This window comes from Sorghum bicolor, chromosome 3, assembly GCF_000003195.3.
Source record: "Sorghum bicolor cultivar BTx623 chromosome 3, Sorghum_bicolor_NCBIv3, whole genome shotgun sequence".
NCBI classification, from domain to species: Eukaryota; Viridiplantae; Streptophyta; class Magnoliopsida; order Poales; family Poaceae; genus Sorghum; species Sorghum bicolor.
In genome coordinates, this window is record NC_012872.2 from 73,875,999 (window position 1) to 73,895,592 (window position 19,594).

The 19,594-nt window shown below is 49.0% G+C and overlaps 3 protein-coding genes across 3 annotated transcripts; 1 reads left to right on the plus strand and 2 right to left on the minus strand.

Moving 5' to 3' along the window:
• Nucleotides 965-9,189, plus strand: LOC8077418 (protein MITOFERRINLIKE 1, chloroplastic). The gene is made up of 2 exons (XM_002456951.2): nucleotides 965-2,389; nucleotides 8,838-9,189. The coding sequence occupies exon 1, from the start codon at nucleotides 1,154-1,156 to the stop codon at nucleotides 2,333-2,335; it is 1,182 nt and encodes a 393-aa protein (XP_002456996.2). The 5' UTR covers nucleotides 965-1,153; the 3' UTR covers nucleotides 2,336-2,389; nucleotides 8,838-9,189.
• LOC8077419 (DNA-directed RNA polymerase V subunit 1) lies at nucleotides 2,905-10,735 on the minus strand. Its single transcript, XM_021456356.1, has 17 exons — nucleotides 10,513-10,735; nucleotides 10,186-10,443; nucleotides 10,004-10,051; nucleotides 9,587-9,757; nucleotides 9,326-9,487; nucleotides 9,076-9,231; nucleotides 7,405-8,988; nucleotides 7,148-7,323; nucleotides 6,785-6,845; nucleotides 6,572-6,699; nucleotides 6,162-6,328; nucleotides 5,775-6,049; nucleotides 5,501-5,674; nucleotides 5,266-5,409; nucleotides 4,305-5,173; nucleotides 3,957-4,065; nucleotides 2,905-3,874 (listed from the first exon to the last, which is right to left on the minus strand). Exons 1-17 carry the CDS (start codon nucleotides 10,603-10,605, stop codon nucleotides 3,716-3,718), a joined length of 4,734 nt encoding a protein of 1,577 aa, XP_021312031.1. The 5' UTR covers nucleotides 10,606-10,735; the 3' UTR covers nucleotides 2,905-3,715.
• LOC8074118 lies at nucleotides 11,817-13,557 on the minus strand. Its single transcript, XM_002459114.2, has 4 exons — nucleotides 13,383-13,557; nucleotides 13,113-13,246; nucleotides 12,957-13,031; nucleotides 11,817-12,809 (listed from the first exon to the last, which is right to left on the minus strand). Exons 1-4 carry the CDS (start codon nucleotides 13,464-13,466, stop codon nucleotides 12,722-12,724), a joined length of 381 nt encoding a protein of 126 aa, XP_002459159.2. The 5' UTR covers nucleotides 13,467-13,557; the 3' UTR covers nucleotides 11,817-12,721.

Sequence of the window (19,594 nt, forward strand, 5' to 3'; positions counted from 1 at the left end):
GTTCATGACACTACATATGGCTTGTGCAGGCATCACAAGACAAGGGACATGATATGTAAACACCCACAAATGTGACCTTAGCAGTAGTGACTAGTTATACATCTAATCCAACCATTTAGAATCGTTTAAGCCTATCTCTCGAACTGAATTTGGACGCATATTATTCTCTTCTTAACCAAAGACCGCCTTGTTTCTTATAGGTTGAATCTCTTTCGTATGAGAATGCATCTAAACACTCAATCGATTGCATCAACCATCGTTAACCAAACCGAGGCTTCGATACCTGAACACATTTTTGCTCTTCTATCTTAGGCCTTGTTTAGTTCTGATAAGTGTTTTTTTTTTCCGTTTGTGCTCTTCTATCTTAGGCATTTTTCGTTTTATTTGGTAATTACTGTCTAATTATAGACTAATTAGGTTTAAAAGATTTATCTCGTGATTTTACAGGTAAACTATACAATTAGTTTTTTTTGTTTTTGTCTATATTTAATGCTCTATCACATCGAATCTTTGGACATATGCATGGAGCATTAATTATAGATAAAAAATAACTAATTGCATAGTTTGTCTGTAATCTGCAAGATGGATCTTTTGAACCTAGTTAGTCCATAGTTAAACAATAATTGCCATATATAGACGAAAATGCTACAGTAGCCAAACCAAAAAAATCTAGCTAATAAACAATAGTTGAACAAACGATAAAGCTCTCGCCTCGCCCATTCCTTAGAAAAAGAATGAAGAAAAAAAATTGTGTCTAATGATTATCATACATGTCTAGGATCAGGTGTGTAAGATGATTTGGTGATTCAGTGGTTGGAGACCGGAGTATATACCTGGACTCCTGGAGAAGGTTTAGTTTGTTAGGAAATTTAGCTGATTAAAATTTAAAAAGTGAACCAAACAAGCTCTCGCATAGAGAGCATGCTCCTGCAGTCCAAGCTGGGGGAAAAAAAAAAAAAAATCCCCCACACTGAATCCGATCCAGGTCAGCTGTGGTGCTGGCTGCTCTGCACGCCATCCATTCCGGCCACCTGCATCGTCGTCACGCGCCAGCCAGAGCCAGTCCGGCAGTCCCCGCTCCCACGTCCACCCTTCCCCACCCATCCGCACTGCATCCAATCCTCGCCGCGCCGCCAGGAGCCCAGCCGACGGCATGCCGCCGCCGCAGCCCAACTCCGGTCCCCGCCTCGCGCTTCCCGCCATGGCCCGATCCCGATCCCATTCCCAGTCCCAGGCGGACCTCGACTTCCCGTCCCTCATCTCCGACCTCACCTCCCTACTCCTCCACTCCCCCACCGGCACCGCCTCCTCCTCCTCCTCCGGCCCAGTCTTCTCCTCCTCCTCCCTCTCCATCCCCACCCCGACTCCCAAACCCAAGCCCACTCCCAGTCCCACATCAGCAGCCGCCCCGACCCCGACCCCGCTGGCGCGCGCGGCCATCGGGGCCTGCGCGGGCGCGGCAGCGGGGGCCTTCACCTACGCGGCGCTGCTCCCGATCGACGCCGTCAAGACGCGGCTCCAGGTGCAGGCGGCCGCCGCGCCGTCCGCCACCTCCTGGCAGGTCTTCCTCGACATCCTCCGCACCGACGGTCCCCTCGGCCTCTACCGCGGCCTCTCCGCCGTCATCCTCGGCTCCGCCTCCTCCTCCGCCGTCTACTTCGGCACCTGCGAGCTCGCCAAGTCGCTGCTCCGCCCGCACCTCCCGCCCTTCCTCGTGCCGCCGCTCGCCGGGGCCAGCGGCAACGTCTCCTCCTCCGCCATCATGGTGCCCAAGGAGCTCATCACGCAGCGCCTCCAGTCCGGCGCCGCCACGGGCCGCTCCTGGGAGGTGCTCCTCGGCATCCTCCGCGCCGACGGCTTCTTCGGCCTCTACGCGGGCTACGCCGCAACGCTGCTCCGCAACCTTCCCGCCGGTGTGCTCAGCTACTCCTCCTTCGAGTACCTCAAGGCGTTCACGCTCAAGCGGCGCGCCGGGGAGAGCCTCACGCCCGGGGAGAGCGTCCTCTGCGGCGCCCTTGCGGGAGCAATCTCCGCTGCTCTCACCACACCGCTCGACGTCGTCAAGACGCGCCTCATGACAAGGGTCAGCACCGAGGGCAGCCGCACCGTGCTCGGCACCATGAAGGAAGTCGTCGCGGAGGAGGGTCTCGTCGGCCTATCCCGTGGCATCGGACCAAGGGTGCTGCACAGCGCGTGCTTTGCGGCGCTGGGCTACTGTGCCTTCGAGACCGCAAGGCTTGCCATCCTGCAGTGCTACCTTGAACGCTGCCAAATCAAGGCCAAGGCCGCAGCACAGCCAGAGATGGAGCCTGGAGTTGCTGCTGCTGCTACTTGAGGAGTTTGCCGTTGGCCTGCTTTCCTTTTGCGGCTTTTCCCCAAGCGAGGGAAGGTAACTGTTGCTGCTTCGTACTGTAGTCTGCTAGTGTTGGGAGTGTCAAGTTTTGTTTCAGTTAAGAAATCTAGGTGTATGCTACCTTGCAGCTGATGTACCTGTTAAATCTCGGCTTTAGCACCATCAAATGTTCATTGTAGAGTTGAATGATAGCAGGCAATAAGAATGCAATCTATCCTTTGGTTACTCTATCACTCCTACATGTGTTTTACTTCACAGGTAATGGAATATAGATTATTTTCATGCAGTGGCTATGTTAACACTCCTAGATGATTTTACCAAATAGATGTTTAAAATAATAATGCATTGGACATAAGAATGAAATCTACTATGATTATGCTATATGATTTTGAGTATGATGGTTCAGGTGCGTGAACTATGTTCCTCTATGGATGTGGCCATGTGGTCACAATGGGATAATTCTTGGTTTACATGAGCAAATCTCTTTTTAATTTAGTCCTTACCATCATCATCAGTTGTCAGAAAACTGTAAACTTTTAAAAGTCTTGGTGTTTCGGTTCACTACTGTTCAGAAATAGCATCACAGTTACAGAAGTTCCAACCAAATTAAACTTTAAAGTTAGTGGACATCAAAGGCAACATTGTAGTGGAAATTGGATACAATCCAGATCAAACCCAGGACTTAGAGCAACTCCAACCATTATGCAAATGGACTTGGCATTTACCAAAATGCATAAAACTCCAAAAAAAACCGCTCCAATCATTATGCATTTGGACTTTGCATTTTACATAGCTATGCATTTGGAGAGAGAAACTTGGCATATATGCCAAAGGAGTCCGGCTATGCAAATAGAGATCACGGGATTCTCGGTTCCACCTCGCAGGCTTTTTTCTTCCCTTCGCGCGGTTTCCCTTCGCGCCGCCACCACTTCGCGCGATAAGAGAAGCATCGCGCATCCTCCTTCGCCAGCTTCGCGCGCGCGTTTGGACGAAGCAGCGCACAATAGGACGACGCAGCGCGCGATAGGACGAATCTACGACGCCTTCCTCATCAACGCCGGCTAGGTACGCCTTCTTCATCAATGGTAAACGGAAGACGACGGCGGGCTGTTTGGCGCGGGATCGATTGGCCGCGCGGGAAGGAGTGCCGCGAAACAAAATTTCCGAGAAAAAAAAGATGATGGACTTAGCATTTTGCATAACGGTTGGAGATCACCCGATTTTAGCCTTGCCATTTTCATTTGGGGGTTTGCAATTTGCCTAAAATGCATAACTTCAAATGCATAATGGTTGGAGATGCTCTTAGAATGTGGCACCACTGCATGCAAGCACCTCTGGAGCAAGTTCGCATGCTATGACTCATCATTTGAAGTACTTTCTGCAGAACGATTCCGCAGCATGTGGGTAGTGAATCCTGATGAAATTCTCTAGGCACTTCTTGTAAGAGAAATCTGAACTCGATCCATCTGAGGATGCAACGTACAAGCACCTGCTGCTAGGGAAAGTTTGATGCTTATTGACCTGCAAGCAGGAAAACAGTTAACCAAAAGAGCATTTCCCTATGATCTCATTCTCATACAAAGATAAGCTGCTTAGTGCTTACCATAATGTAGTTGCCCTGACCGGCCATCTTCTTCTCCTTCTCTGGGTGGTACATCAGAATCTTGTTCATGATGAACATCTCATCATCCTGAGAAAGCTTCATACCATCTCTGCAAATTATAAATCAAAGCGGACTGTGAATAAGGGATTCAGACACAGAAGGAGCACCTGGTGTCTCAAGGCAACAAAAAAATAGGTACTATCGTCTACTGTTGCAGTTAATTGGATTTTGTGAAGCTCGAGCTAAATCTATCATGGTGATCCTATATTTCAGCATACAGCTTTAGTTATCTTATTTACTTATCAAGCAGGTTTGTTTGTTCAAGCTGCATTAGGCCAGGAAATGTACCTTGATTCACGGATGATCCTCTTTACATTCTTAATGATTGGTTCGACTTGTGTGTATATCTGCTGCTCCACTGGTGTGAAACTATAACTGATCCCACATTGTCTAGCACTGTTGTTATTCTGGGCTCTCCAGTTCGTGCTGTTACTGCCTCCACGGTGTGATCCCTCTGATTTCCACATGCCTCTACCGCCACCTCTACGACCACCTCGACCAAAACCACTATTCTTCCTGTTCCATCCACCTGAGCTAGATGATTCTGCATTGGCAAAGGCCATGCCTCTACCGCCACCTCTATGACCACCTCGACCAAAACCACTATTCTTCCTGTTCCATCCACCTTTAGATGATTCTGCATTGGCAAAGTCCTGTGCGCCTGCAACATTTTCTCCACACCAACTTAGCTTGTTATTTTGGTGTGTCGCAGCTTGGCTCCAGCTATGCTTTGGTTGCTTTCGAGCGTATACTTGGCCAGTAAACTGTCTCTTGTTCTGTCCTCTGGTGCTAGTTGATTCTGCAAAAGCTGTACGGGGAGGACCCATTGGCTTATCATTTTTCCAGTTTGCAACTGAGTTCCATTTTGTCTTATTTTGCATTTCCTGGTGTTTCTGTACAGTGCTCCACATTCCAGCCCTACCCATAAAATCATGCAGCAGGGAATCACCTTTTGGCTTGTCTGTCCATGATATTGGACTAGTTCCACCAAAACATACCACCTCATCCTCTTGAACTTCATCCTCTGGAAGCTGGCCAACGTCATACAAGCATAAACTGTGAGGAGCATCTGTCTTCTGTTCAGTAGCTCCTATTCTTCCAACGGCTTCAAGGAAGTCATATAAATTGTACTCTCTGAGTATTTCGTTGCTTGCAGACTGTAAGAGACCAAAATGAGTTCATAATAGATGAGAAATGGTAGATGATTTTGTTCTGCGAATAGCATAGATTGGTGAAATGGCCAAATTACCTGGTTCTCATCATTCCAGTGGATTTTGAAAGCTGAGCCAGTCCCGATTGCTGCATGATTACCCCAAGAGCAGGTTGACACAACACTATCCAGCTGATCAGAGTCTACCTTCTCTGCACTCTTCCGGAAACATTGCATTGGTCTCTGCAGCATGTTTCCTCATTTTTGTATTATGGTTGGCAATAGGCACTGTGGCACCAAAATGGGGAACTCAAAAAAAATGTACGACACTTACAGACAGTGTAGCTTCAGTAAATGGCGCTTGAACCTTCAGGGACTGGAATGTGGCCTTGGAACCAGATCTGTTGAAGCCATGCAAGCTACCTGTGCAGGTCATGCTGCTTGCCACGGTTATCAGGTGCTCCATGAGAACTGATTTTGTAACCATCCCAACAGCCTTGGAAAGGTGCTGAAAGAATGATCCGAGAGGAGGGCAGAACATGAGAAACCTTTCAATATAAGCTTTAGTTGATCTGAATTAATCAGAAAGGCAGAAGACAAGAACCAACCTGCACGACTCGATCAAAGACGCTGGAAATGCCAAACACCTTTTGAACTTCTTGGATATTGCAAGGTGCAGACCTGGTGGTGTCAATAAGATCCATCACAGGGACACATGCATCCATTACTACTCCCCAGGTGCCACCGTTCTCTGCAGCCGCTATCTTTTCCACTGTGATTTCCACTGCCAGCTCTCCTTTTTGCTCTGCACTGGAGTTCTTGACCCAACGTGTTAATTTTGGTTCAACCCATATCAACTTAGCTTCCTGGACTTGAGGATCACCTATGAGATGAGGCAAGAGTGGTTCAACAGTAAGAACTTCAAAAGGCATAATTTCTGCATAAGTATTTGTGTTTTTCATTCGATGTTATGTCAATGTGAATTCTGTTATAACCTTTTATAACCGTGTCCAAGAGTATAGGGAAAATGGTATTGGTCATCATCTGGATAACATTAGATTCAGGTTGCACTGTGGTGGTGCTTGCATGGATGAAACACTGCAAGCAGGAAACTTGCAAGGCTCGCTCATCACCTATATCCTGGCCACACAAGCAATATTCACTGCAAAGAGAAGACATTATGTTAAGAAGTTTACTAAGAAGGTATGAACTAGAACCGGACAATTTATGAGGTAAAAATTAGATTATTTACAGGCTTTAGCTAATAGCTGAACTATGCATATGTTAACTTTGTACTAAACTGATAACTCAATATTAGTGGGTCTAAACAGTAAGTGAGCATTTGAAAGAAATGGGAAAAAATATCCATGCTATTTCAGCACTATATTGTAGAAAAGTGAAGCACCTTGAAATTATTTCAGTTGTCTTCAAAATTTGCATCAGCTGCCTATTTTTCATTACATGTTTATTGACATTTTTTTGGCATGTTTGAAGAATATTTCCCATAGTTATTTCCATCCAATTCAATTGCTCCTACAGTAGCAACAAAAACCAATATATTATTAGTGACAATCCTGAAAAAATAGATAAATATCATTTCAGAAGAAGAATGATATACCTTATCTAGGTGAATGTGACCAACAAGGCATTGTGCTGCTTGAGTTGCTTCTTGCTGGTACCTGGAATAGGACAATGATTAGATGATAACAACATACGCTGAAACCATAAGTGATTGTTATTATTATAACTCCACATTGTGGCTTAAGGTGGACTGAGCAAAGTTGAATAAAATACCAGTTTACATCAGCTCAGATTATCTATAATTTTCAAGTGTTATTTAGGCTTTTGAATCATTTTTGTAATGTAATACTATCAACAAAAGTTTAGGCCAAGCATTCTTTTTAATCAAGTAAGCTAACAGTATTCAACAAATGCACTACAATGTGGTGAAATAAATAACTAGAAAGTGCATAGTGCATACTTGATGGAAACCTCAATGGCACAATACTCCAATTTGATTCTTTTTAAGCAGGATTGCACCCTGTGTGCTGCTAGTTCCGAACAAAACTTGAGTCCACAAAAGCATTTGTTCAGATACAAAATTGCCTTTTGGTCAATGGTACCAGTTTTAGAGCAAGCATTGGTAAGAAGTACTTCCTGTAAAGTAACATAAAGAAGTCATTATACTCAACATATTAAATTATACTTGGAATGGAACAGATCCACTAAGCACTTCACCTTCATTGAGTCCCAAGATGTCATGTTTTTCTGATTTGGAACTAACACTGCCTTGTATGCAGCATTTGCAAATACAGTGGCTGCTAAGATACCAATAGAATCACCTGGTGTCAGAGAACTTGATACATTTGTCGAATCAAATTGTACAATTGAGTTATTGTACGAAGTTCTCATGGTTCCATCGTAGCATACTGTGACATCTCGGAGCATTGCCATCATGTTCTTAAAAAGATTGCCTGCTTCAGCCAGTCCTTTAGATGATGAGCGTTCTATCTTTTCCCTTACTGATATTGAGTGGAGTAGTTCCTCATATGGGTTTAAACCATTGTAAAATGAACTCGTAACAAAATCATGTCCCTTTGGTGGATCATAACACTTGGTGCTTCCACTGCGCTTTTCTAGAAAGTTATAGCAGTCCTCCACTAAGTTGTTAGAGTATAACCTATCAGTGCTTTGCAATTGATAGCCTAAGAAACCAACCTGCTCAACTAAATTCATCAGAGCTGAATCATTTTTTGGATCAACGAGCAGACCAAGGGCAGATGAATTAGCAATGAAGTCCACAATTGACTTGCTGAACTTATCGATCTCAAGAGAAATACTTTGATTTGCCTTTTGCATTGCACTCTGGCCATCAAGATCTTTCAAGCTTATGCTGAAACCATCCATAAGCAGTGATTCCATTAGGAGGGGCTGCAGAAGATTTATGAGCTTTATGGCCTCTCTTGGACCCTTTTCTGAAAGAGTTGATGTGATGATGGCAGTAACTGAGGCTCCAACAGTGTTCGGGTGGCTTGGTACGATTCTTAATGCATCAGTAGTCTGTAGAATCTGAGGAATAGTCCAGCGATCGCAAATAGTCCAAGGATTGCACGGTGGAATCATCCCTGACGAGAACATGGCAATTTGGTTTGCCTTTTCTTTAGAATACGATCTGTCACACATTATCCTCAGAGCTAGTAGGTAGTCATTCTTGATTTGAAAGTTCAGCTTGGCATTGTGGGAATTCAGCAGTTGTTTCTCCACAGCGAAGAGCTCTGCAGCTTCAACCCTTGCTAGAACTGATCTTGGAAAGAAGATGTGAACACAATCACCATCAAAATCTGCTTCAAGAGGGCCACAGATGAGTGGGTTGATCTTTATAGTGTGGTCATCATGGACATGGACATATAAGGCTTGAATTGAGTGCATGTCAGTGCTTGGTGGTTTATTGAGAAAGACGAGGTCCCCGTCAAGGACTCTTCGGTCTACAGTTTCACCAACCCTTAGCATGATGCACTTCTTGTTTCCTTTCTTCCCATCCAAGTCATATGTGTTGGTATTCAGATCAGTGTATGTCAGGCATAGTCCTTTATTCATCATGTCTTGCAGCCGAGCAATGTTGTAGTTTGTGACACATTCTTGTACTGACATTCTTCTCGCTATTTCATCAGGCACCCCTACTACATCAAGGCCAATGTATGGGTCACCAGTGATCACTGCACGGCACGTGTAGCTTGAACTCTTACTAAGGAAGAGGGTCTTCATCTTTTTATGCCACTGTTTTGGTGCAGGCTGTCTTGTAAAGGTGACATGCTGGGAAACCTTCAAAAGACATAAGATGATAACACATTATGTTTCTGAAGTTATGATCAATAATGTAATTTCTACTTACAGATTAACTATAGGTACCTTTGCTGCCCCTCCCATATTCATGTAATCGGCGACAGCTACCTGAAGATCATCTGCCCCTAACTCACGTGCTTCAATATTTGGGTGGCTGATATTTAAGCTTTCGATTTGTTCTATCGTGCGTAGAACTTTATGCAACAAGCCTTTTGATGTATCCTAAACCAGGAAGGGAGAACCAGGAGTAATTATAATGATCTGGAAGGAGGGGGTCTTATGCAAATAAGTAATTGTTTTATCAGGAGATACTTACAGGAGGGCACATTTCTGTGTTCTCATCTAACATATTTGAAATCTGCAGGCAATTGGGTGGGATGGACATGTTATCCATCACAAATCCATCCTGAAGATTGTATCCCCTAGCAGCAAGCCTAGCTCTTGTTTTTTCAGTGATCTTCTTCATTATGTCCTGAACCTAAGAAATCAAAGAACAAGCTGTGAGTCCCTTTGAACAAGTTGTGAGTACAGTGGAAAGGTTTCAGGAGTGTAGATATTGCCCAGAATCGTCGAGTACCTCTTTTGGGTGTAAGGGGCGGCGGTGAGATGTACCGCTTGTGTGGAAGCCAAATTGATCAAGGAAGCTCCAAAACCCATCGGCAACCTCTTGCTTTAATGGCAGTTTCAGTTCCAAGCTACGGGCACCGTTGGATTTCTTTACTTGACTGACACATAGTGGTGAGAGTTCCTGGAACAAGAGTAAATGCAGGGATTTGTAAGAGCGGCGCATTTTCATTGTTCAAGCAAAGTAGTGCTCCAGATCAGGGATGTGCTGAACATGGGAAATTGTGACCGTCAGACATGATTTGATATTTGAGGATATATGTGTGTGTTCCAATCAACCCAAGTGACTAAGTGAGCAAATTTGTATGAACATTAAGGTATGACATGAAGGATACTGTCGTTTGATCAGTCACAAATTATTAAGTAGTACCTGACAGTATGAACATGAGGTGAATCTGCTTTCTTTCCCGGTAACCTTCTGCTTGAGAATAATAAACAAACAAAAAAGACAAAGAAGCATGTGAGACATTATGTTTATAGCTGTAACAGATATGTTCTGTCTGAATTGTGGCAGGCAGGGTTCTTGTCCGTGGCTGGCTGGCACGCGCGTACCTTGGGTTTCTTGAGGCGGAGGCAGCGGAGGCAGACAAGGTTGAGTATCTTCCCCAGCTCGGCGATGTGGCTGGGGTGGTAGATGGGCTCCGGCAGCTTGATGAAGCCAAAATGCCCATCGCATTTGTCGAGCTGTGTGGCGCCGCAGGACTCGCATGTGCTGCCGTCCTGCAGGGGCAGCCCCAGCGATGGGTTGTCCTGGAGCTGGCTGCAGTGCGTGATCGGGATGGGATCCTCCACCGGATGTGCCATGAGCTTCTGCCATTTACGAGGAGAGTTGATGGAAGGAGACAACTAACGTGAAGGGAAGAGGGGAGAGGTGCTTACGATCTCCTGGTTGCTTGTGACGCTGAGTTTGACCCGGCGGATGAAGGCCTCTGGGACGGTCAGGCCAGCAGCTGCCGGATCGTCGTCCTCCATTCCGATGTGGTCTCGGCTACTAGCTCTGTTGAGTTGAGTAGGAGCTGGGAAGAGGGGAAGAAGGCAGCGGGAGAAAGTGAAAGAGCTAACCAACCAACCAACCAACAGCAGAAGGGTTTTAGTCCCAAGAGGTCTCCCCTCCTACGTACAGCATGCCTATATGTTTTTGTTCATTCATCACAAGTTGGTCGTGCTACCAGCATCAGTATGTTTTTTTTTCCTCCTCCTTTTTAAGTATGGGATTCTTTTGAGTATTTCAGTGAAGTCCGTTAAGTAAATGAACGAGAAGGATGTGTTATTTGGTACTTGTGTACTAGCTAGCTTGTACCAAAAAAAAACTTGGAAAGGAGATGTTTTATTACTTGTTACAAAATCCAGTCCACTACTCGTTCATGTATGGACCTGTAGTTGGGTGCACTTGTATTCGTGCGAGAGAAGGCTGAAGTGAATTTTGGAATTCCGGTGAACTCCGTTGATTAAATGAACGAAAAGGGTGTGTTGGTTGGTACTCCCGTGCTTGCACCGAAAAAACTTGGAAATGAGATACTATTTGACTTGTAATTAAACCCAGTTCAGTACTCGTCCGTCCCCAAAGAAACACAGAGATCGAGAGACAAAGATGGAGTGGATGAAAATCGATATAGTAGGATAGGATTCTAACTTCTAACAGGATAACAGGACGGGGGAGGTGGAGAATATGAGTAGCAGTATTCAGCTCTCCTCAGCCGGCGTACTCTGAACAAGTGTTTCAGTTTCGTCAGACTTGAATACAAGATCTAATATATAAACAAATACAATGTAGTTTTTTTAACTGAAATACATACAGCATGTTCGTGGTACAAAAATCATGATTGATTATCTGAATTCCCCTTTCTTAAAAAAAATATGTGTACAATGTGGAAGTGAGTTGGTACAATGCATGTTATAATAATGTTCTTGTCAATTTGCTGTACAGAAGCATGACAGGTTCATGTGAAGAAGGAAAACTCAGAAATTTCATGTTTCCTTTTTGATTGGCTAGCTGCTGATGGTCACCTAGCACAGCTGCTGCGTTATTATTGGTCCACGATCTCATCTTCTCCAGACAAGCATGGGCACAAAAGGCCAGTGCAGCATAGGTAGGAGGACTGTAGGAGGGGCAGCCCGCAGCCATCTTAGCTTCATAGAACTGGAAGCATAAACCTCTGCTCTCTCTCTCTCTCTCTCTCTTTGCAGTAAAATATCTATTAATCACTTTGTCCAGCCAACTCACCGGACACTAGAACAGCAACGTATTCAGGTAAGTTGTCCTGCCAGAAAACAGGTCCATTATTACAATTTAGACCAATTGCTGCTACTGTATGAGCTACTGAATTACAAGCCCTAGGGCAATGAGAAACAGAGCTCCGAACAAAATCATACATCAGTTTTTGCTCTTATTTCTCTAAACATAGTGCCTAAAAAAGATCTATCAAAATCTATTCCGTTTAAGGCACTGACCACGTTGACAGCATCAGTTTCCACGATAATGTGTTGCATGCCCAGCCGAGCAGCATGCTCAATTCCTTTCAAGCAAGCCAGCCATTGCTTCAGCTTATTGTGCATTCAACATAAAAGATTCGGATCCTGCTCCAACAGCAGCTACCTGCCAAAATGATCTCTTATAATGAATCCCCATCCATTCTTTATTGGTTTCAGGAACGAAGGCACCGTGTCACAGTTATTGTAGAACTGGACGCATAAACCTCTGCTCTTGATGTGCTCGCATTATCACCAACCGGGCCATCCATCTATCCAACTGAACCGCAAGAATGCAAATGCAAATGCTCTGCGCCAAGACTTGAAAGTTGAAACAAATTCACCTCCAAAATTTAAAGGGTATATAGACTTGGACTTCTTTCCCCCTTGCGAAAGGGGCTTCAACTGAGTTTATGATGGTAGCAGTACAAGACATATACTCATATCATAGCAACAAACCAGACAAATGTGTCAATCTAAGTGCAAATGAAACTTTACAAGACTGGACAACACTCACTGTTTGTTGTGACTTAAAATGATGCAGAGCTCTTCCACTTGGTACAAGCTAACGACCTGATGGATTTTAGTGATACTGTACCATCTTTCCTTCACGGTATCCCTATAGCATGCGACCATTGGGTGCGAATACAGATATATCCTCAGGAAGATTGTCACGGTGACACCAATATGGCTTAGGCACAGGCCATCTGTCATTTAATAATTTCCCCACAACACAACATGATTAATAAATTTATCCAAAACATTCTAAAATGGTTGTATGATCAAATAATGACATTTTTTAAGATAATGGTAGTAACTACTACTAACTAGACATTAGAATAGGATAGGAATACCTGTTAGGAGGAACAGTCTCATCTTTATCCATATCCATAGTCCAGAAAGGCACGCTAGAAGAAATTTTACCAGACCTGCTTTGGCAAGATTCTTAGAATATTACTTGAAACAGATATGAAAAACACTTAAATACCCAGAAAGAAATGTAGATTTACCCTTTTTTCTTAAAAGATTGCAGCACAATGATAATATGATTACATAATAGGCTCGGCGTTCCTATGTTCTTCTCATAGAAGTTCATGCCAATAAATCTCCCACTGAAATCAACAAGGGGGCCTCCAATCCCAGCCTAAGGAGAGGTGACATGGACAACTTGTTATTAGTAATCCAAATATATAAGATACTTTATCACATTCTGGTTAACCAATTTACTTGTACTGTGTAAAAGAAAAGTAGGCAACAAAAAAGAAAGTCAACACCCGTACCTTAGTGGTTTTACATGTTGAGTGTACAAGAAATTTGCAATCAAGTTGGCCTGACCAGTCAGACAGTCGCCCCTTTGAAGCCATTAACGTGCCAGATTCGAAGCATCGCCCGACTGCTATTAATGTAGAAGGACGACCATAACAACACTCATGTTGAAAGATTACTGGACGAACAGCACGGTGTCGGCGTCTAGACTCGCAGTCTAGGCACTGACAAGTATAAATCTGCGTGTCTGACCAAGCTTGGATGGTGATGCAAGTGAGACACAGAGGGTTTATACTAGTTCGGGCTAAGAATGCCCTACGTCCAGTGTAGCGGTGGATTCTGTATAACCTTGCACCCAAAGGTGCTTGCAGTAGGGGATACAAGCTGGTTGCGAGAGAGGGTTAAGTCCCAGGTCTCGGCTTGGTGTGGACAGAGTGTGGGCTGTTGCTCTGTGAAAGGGTGTTGTGTATGTGTGTTCTGGACCTGACCAGTTGTGAACCCTGGCTCCCCTTTTATAGTCTCAAGGGGAAGACAGGTTTTTACAAGGGTAGATTTCTTTTGTTGAATGGTGAAACCACAGTCCCGACCCTGTTAAAGCTGGTCCATCTCGTCCTTGTGGGATGGTTGACGGCATGGCTACTCCTGTAGAGGGTTACCGAACCCTGTAGGGGTCGCGGGGATCGGATCGCCGGTACTACTGCATATCCTGTCAACAGTGGGAAATGACCGCAAACAGTAGTACTGATTTACCTCACCCATTCCCTTTCTACTGTGCGGTAGTGTGCTACAGTGAACAGGGGTAAGGGTATATAGTGACAGAGGTAAGGCCACAGTGATCGGGGTGGTTGAAACAGTCGTCGCCTTGCCCTGCCAAGTTATGGGGGCCGTCACATCAGTCATGTCGGGGGAAATCTTGTTGCCCAGGTGGAGTGGGGTCCGGCGCCCGAGCCTGGACGGGATCGGGTGAAAACGGAGCTTGCGTCCGAGACCCTGAGAGGTCGGGCGAGTCGGAACTTGCGTCCGAGGCCCTGAGGTGTCGGGCGAGTCGGAATTTGCGTCCGAGGCCCTGTGGGGTCGGGCGAGTCGGAATTTGCGTCCGAGGCCCTGAGGGGTCGGGCGAGTCGGTACTTGCGTCCGAGGCCCTGATGATTGTAATTAGTATGTTTTTTCGCGTTTTTCGTTGCTCTGATTTGGGTATCCCTTATTATGGTACCCAACAGTAGCCCCCGAGCCTCTGAAGGGGTAGTCTTTTCCTCTTTAGAGGTTCCTTCCCCGGGGTCTGCAGTTGACTCGGAGCCTTTTACCGTTGCCGGGGGGTGCGCGCGAGCGCACCCGCCGGGTGTAGCCCCCGAGCCTTTTGGAGGAATGGTGTTATTCCTTCAAAGGCTTTCACCCCTTGACACTTTTAGTCTGGAGTGTTTATGGGACAGGTCACGTGTTCTTTACACGTAGTGTCTGTTCCCAGGGTGCGAGGAAGCCCCCGAGCCCTTTCCCCGCGAGGGTCGATCAGGTTCTTTCTCGTCTTGTAATTACGTCCCTCATTCTTCCTTTCGCTCGGAGGAGGGGTGGGTCATGCCGTACTACCCTCGTTGGGCGAGTGACGACGCTTCCCGGGAGCTACAGGCGGGTAGATCCGAGTGGATGTCCGAGCCCCGTTCGATAGGGGTCGGCTAGTGGCCTTATGGGCACATCTCAGAAAGTATCCGAGGGTAGTCACGGTGGATGTCGGAACCGTTCGTTAGGTCCCGAGGGCTCGATGCCTCCCTCGATGGGATCCCACTCTCGTGACACCCGCATGGGTCTCGGATATGACTTGCAAAGATGCGCCAACTCCCTGTAGGGTTCGGACCTTGGCCTCTATTGTGCTCATCTCCAGTCATCCCTCACTCAGTTATCCTGAGGCGACTGTTCGAACCTGTGTCGCAGGTCAGTCTCGCAACCTCTGGAACGTAGGTGGCCATGGCCTGGGGATTTTGGGCCTGGAAAGGCTCTCTTCGGACTCGTCCTTTCGCGTCGGGGTCGGGCGAGAGGGAATCTGACGCCCGACGGAGACCTCCATGCGGCGCTTGGTCAGCGGGGGGTCAGGCGCCGCGTCTCTTGGAAGGGACCGCCCTGTCATAACTTTTTAGGGCGCTCCTTTTGAGGCGCGGCGCGTGGGGACTCGAAACGGCTGTGCTGTCTCGCCCCGGTTTGGACGGGACGTTTCGCCTGCGAATTTAATGCGTGCGTGCGGCGGGCGCGGGAATCGGAGGGAGTTGGCGCTTCGAGTTTTTCACCTGAGTGGGCGACGGTTGCTCTTTCCCCGCTTGACCTTTTTCGTAGGGGCGTGGTCGTGGCTCTCCCCTTCTATAAAAGCGGCTGCTGGGGGCTCGATTTCTCTTCTCTCGCCCCTGCGCCGCCAAGCCTTTGCCTCCTGCACTTCATCGCGCCGCCAAGCCTTTGCCTCCTGCTCCTCATCGCGCCGCCAAGCCTTTCACCTCCACCGCGCAGACTCTCCACTTCGTCCTGAAGCCATGGCCGGCGTTGAGGCGTGGCCGCCCAGCAACGTGACCAAGTCCGCGCTGGAGGCGTGCGTGAAGGCCGGGATCCTCCGTCCTCTCAAGGACGTCGGGTTCCCGGAGTGGATCGTTCCCTCGGCGAACGACAGGGAGCCGAACCCGCCGCCGGGCTACGTGGTGTGCTTCCTGTCGTTCCTAGACCGGGGGTTCGGAGTTCCGGCCGGCCGCCTGATCAGGGCCATCCTCCACCACTATGAGGTGGAGTTACATAACCTGAACCCAAACTCAGTGATGCAGGCTGCCGTCTTCACCACGGTCTGCGAGGGGTTCCTGGGGGTTCCGGTCAACTGGAATCTTTGGCTCTACCTCTTCAAGGCGGAGATGTCGGCCCGCTATGTGGGGAAGGAGAAGATCCCCCTGCGGGCCGGCGGCTGCACGCTGCAGCTTCGTCAGCAACGATTCGGACTGTATATCTGGAGCACGATGCCATCGTCAAACCGGGGGTGGCAGAGCGCATGGTTCTACCTCCGGAATGACGGTGGTCTTCTGCCGAAGTATTCCGGGAAGATGGTGACGGAGGCCCCCATGAAGTGGGCGTGGGGTGCTCCGGCCGAGGTGCAGAAGAAGCTCGGCCCGCTTCTTGCGGGACTCTAGAAGTTGCGGGAGGCCCGAGTCACTGCGGCCACGGTGGCAATAGCATTCCATAAGAGGAGCCTGCTTCCGCTGGCGCAGCGCCGGGTGCCTATGTACGGGATGACCCGGGACGCCCCTTGGGAAGGGACGAAGATGTTGGCCGAGCCAATATCGGCTACGGACATCACCGCCCGGGTAGAGAGGACCACACATTCGGAGTTGAAGAACTCTCGGGTGGTGCCGATGCGTCCTGAAAAGGGCTATATTTCTTTGGTAAGAAGGTGTTCTTTATTTTGATCTTTTGCTTCCGTTTTTTCTTTCGCTTGTCTTCCTGTTGATCTGCCAGCTCCACAGGGGATCGGGGCCGTCAAGGACTCCCCACCCCCTATCCCGGAGGACAAAGAGATCCGGGCCAAGAATCGGGCCCGGAACGAAGAACAAAAGAAGGTCAAGGAAGGCAAAAAAGCTAAGGCGGCGCGAAGGGTGGAGAGGCGGGAGACCGCCTCCAAGAACCGCCGTGAAGCCGAGAAGGCGGGTCTCGCCCCGCCTCCGTCTCCTGAGACTTCAGTCTCGGAGAGAGAGGGCGGGGGTGGCGACGTCGACTGGCTCGATGAGCTGATGGAGGAGGACGACGCAGTCCCCCCTGCCGGGGGGTTCGAGGCCCCGGAGGGGTCAAAGGCCCAAGGTGGGTCGGAGACCCTCGAGGGGACCCAGGCGCCGGAGGGCGGGCAGCTCGTCCCCCACATCGTTGTGGACGACGAGGGCAGCGCCCCTCGTGAGGATTCGGCCCCCGCGGGCCTCCAAGAGAGGGAGAAGGCGTCGGAGGCCGAGCCCGAGGGGGCCCCTCAATCTGTGGCGCCGGAGGGTCCGGCCGAGCCTAACCCAGCGTCCGGGACGGGAGCCGGCACCCCCGCGGAGGTGTCGCAGGCCGAGGCCATCCCAGCGCCCCCTGCGCCGTCGGCAGTCGAGGCGGGGGTCCGTCCGCCGGCCCCTGGCGCTGTGGGAGATTCGCAAGGAGCCCCGGGCTCCTATAAGAAATCTGCTCCCCGGGCGAGGTAAAGATGGGACTCCTGATTCTTCTGTCAATTTTTTGTTTTTCTCTTTCTTCTGACTTGACTTCGTTCCCCTAGCCGTAAGCAAAAAGCTCCTTTAGTGGCGCTGGCCCCCCTGAAGGCTGTGAAGAGGGGGGCTCAGTCGACTCCTGGGTCGGCTCGGCCTGCGTCGCCGCCGCCTCCACGCTACGAAGAGGCGGGGCGCCACCAGGGGCAAGACGCGGGGGCGCCGAAGCCCCGAGGTCCGAAGGACGCTGACCTCAGAGGTGCGGCCCGGCCTGCGCACGCTGAGGAAAGCCGAGCCGTCGTGGCGTCCAGTGCGGCGCCCGAGGCCCCAGCGGCGGGGAGGGAGGAGGAAGCTGGATGGGGCAAGAGTCCCATGATCTGGCCCAACCTTGGCGATGCCGAGGGAGGAGCCAGATTCGTTCTAGATGACCCGTCAGAGAATTATCTCTGGCAGGGTCTGGATGTGTGTGGGCGCGCCGGCGTCGAGGCCCTCAACCGAGCTACTCAGCTCGTGGGCCGCGATATGTTTAATTTGGCTCAGGTGAGATTTTTTTTCCCATGTTGTAAAACAGTTTTGTGCTTACCTTTGTGGTACTAACCCCCTGTGTGACCTCTGATCTTGCAGGCGCTCAAGGCCACCTCCCAGGAGAAATCGGTATTTCTCCGTCGGGAGAAGGATGCTTTGGCGTCCTTTGAGAAGGAGAGGGCTGCCAGGGAGGCGGCCGAGGGGGAGCTCGCAAAGGAGTGCGAGATTTCTGCCGACCTTCGGCAGAAGTGCTCAGTGCTGGCCACAGAGGCTCAGGAGGCCCGAGACAAGGTCGCCCCCTGGAGGAGAGGATCGGGGCCCTCACACAAGAGTCCGCGGCGCAGAACGCGGCGGCTGAGGGGTACAAGAGTGAGGTCGCTCGGCTTGAAGCTTTGCTCGCCGAAAAAGACCTCGCCTTGAACCAAGCTCAGACCGACCTGTCCGGAGCTCTGAGCGAGGTGGCCCGCTGGCATCAGAGTTCGGCGGAGCACGAGAGGCGTGCCGAGGGTAAGACTTGCGCTTTTTTCCCTGGACTCCTTTATACTTTTTGAGTTAGCTTTTCCTGACTTCCCGTTTCTTATTCCGTTTTTTGATCAGAACTGGAGGGGAAGGTGGTCGAGACAACCTCTGCCGCCGAGGCTTTGCAAAGGTCCCTTGACGCCGAGACTTCAGACCGCTCGGCTCTTGAGGCCGTGGTCACCTCGGCGTGTGAGGGGCTCGGGGTACCGGCGTCGGGGTCGTCGCTGCGGAGTCGGGTCGAAGCCCTTTACTCCCGGGCCGGGGAGAGGATGAAGGAGGCGCTCCATGCCGAGGTGAAGAAAGCCCTGGCGGTGGTGAGTTCTCACTATGCCGGCATTGATTTGCCGGCAGTCTGTGAGGGCTATGTTCTCCCGGATGATGAAACAGAGGCCCAGGAGGAGGTGCAGAGGCTTGAGGACGCGGTGGCTGTCCCCGGAGATGCCTTGGCCACCTTCTTCGATGACGAGGTGGAGCTTCCGCCCCTTGGCGCTCAAGGACCTGAGTGGACAGGGCAACATGGCCTTTAGGTTTCTTTTCATTTTGTAGGTGTTGAGGCCGGTGGGCCCTGTAATACATATATAATGTTAATGTCGAATGTGAATATAACTGCTCTTTTTTGAGCATTTTCCCTAAGTATCTTATTTCCTTTTTCTTTATACCAATCCGACCTCGGCAGCGCGGGGTCGGGTGAGCTACTTAGAGCTATCGCGCAGGCCAGAGTCCCCGAGTCTAAGTGCCTTTCCTTTTTCCTTAGTAACTCTTTGGAAGCCCGAATTCGTTTCCGAATCTAAGGTGAGTTGAGGCGGTCTTTGCTCGTGAGCGCAGATCCTACCTCGGGTCCATGCCTTAAGATTTGGGGGACGGATTCGGGCTTCTTGAGTCTTTTTAGGACGGAGGGGGAGGCCCTTGGATCGGGGTTCTTTTAACTTTGCACGAAAAAAGGAATAAGATTCGGAGACGGCGTAAGGGGAGATGATATAGGGGGCTCCCCC

Bases quoted from the DNA above. Each gene is read 5' to 3' on its own strand.
- LOC8077418 (XM_002456951.2), top strand. From the start codon at position 1,154: ATGCCGCCGCCGCAGCCCAACTCCGGTCCCCGCCTCGCGCTTCCCGCC.
- LOC8077419 (XM_021456356.1), bottom strand. From the start codon at position 10,605: ATGGAGGACGACGATCCGGCAGCTGCTGGCCTGACCGTCCCAGAGGCC. The intron at 9,758-10,003 runs GTACTACTTAAT...CTCTTGTTCCAG, and splicing joins CCTCATGTTCATACTGTCAG to GAACTCTCACCACTATGTGT. The intron at 6,329-6,571 runs GTGCTTCACTTT...TTCTCTTTGCAG, and splicing joins ACAACTGAAATAATTTCAAG to TGAATATTGCTTGTGTGGCC.
- LOC8074118 (XM_002459114.2), bottom strand. From the start codon at position 13,466: ATGGCTTCAAAGGGGCGACTGTCTGACTGGTCAGGCCAACTTGATTGC. The intron at 13,247-13,382 runs GTACGGGTGTTG...ACCTCTCCTTAG, and splicing joins CAACATGTAAAACCACTAAG to GCTGGGATTGGAGGCCCCCT. The intron at 12,810-12,956 runs GTATTCCTATCC...ATTAAATGACAG, and splicing joins GAGACTGTTCCTCCTAACAG to ATGGCCTGTGCCTAAGCCAT.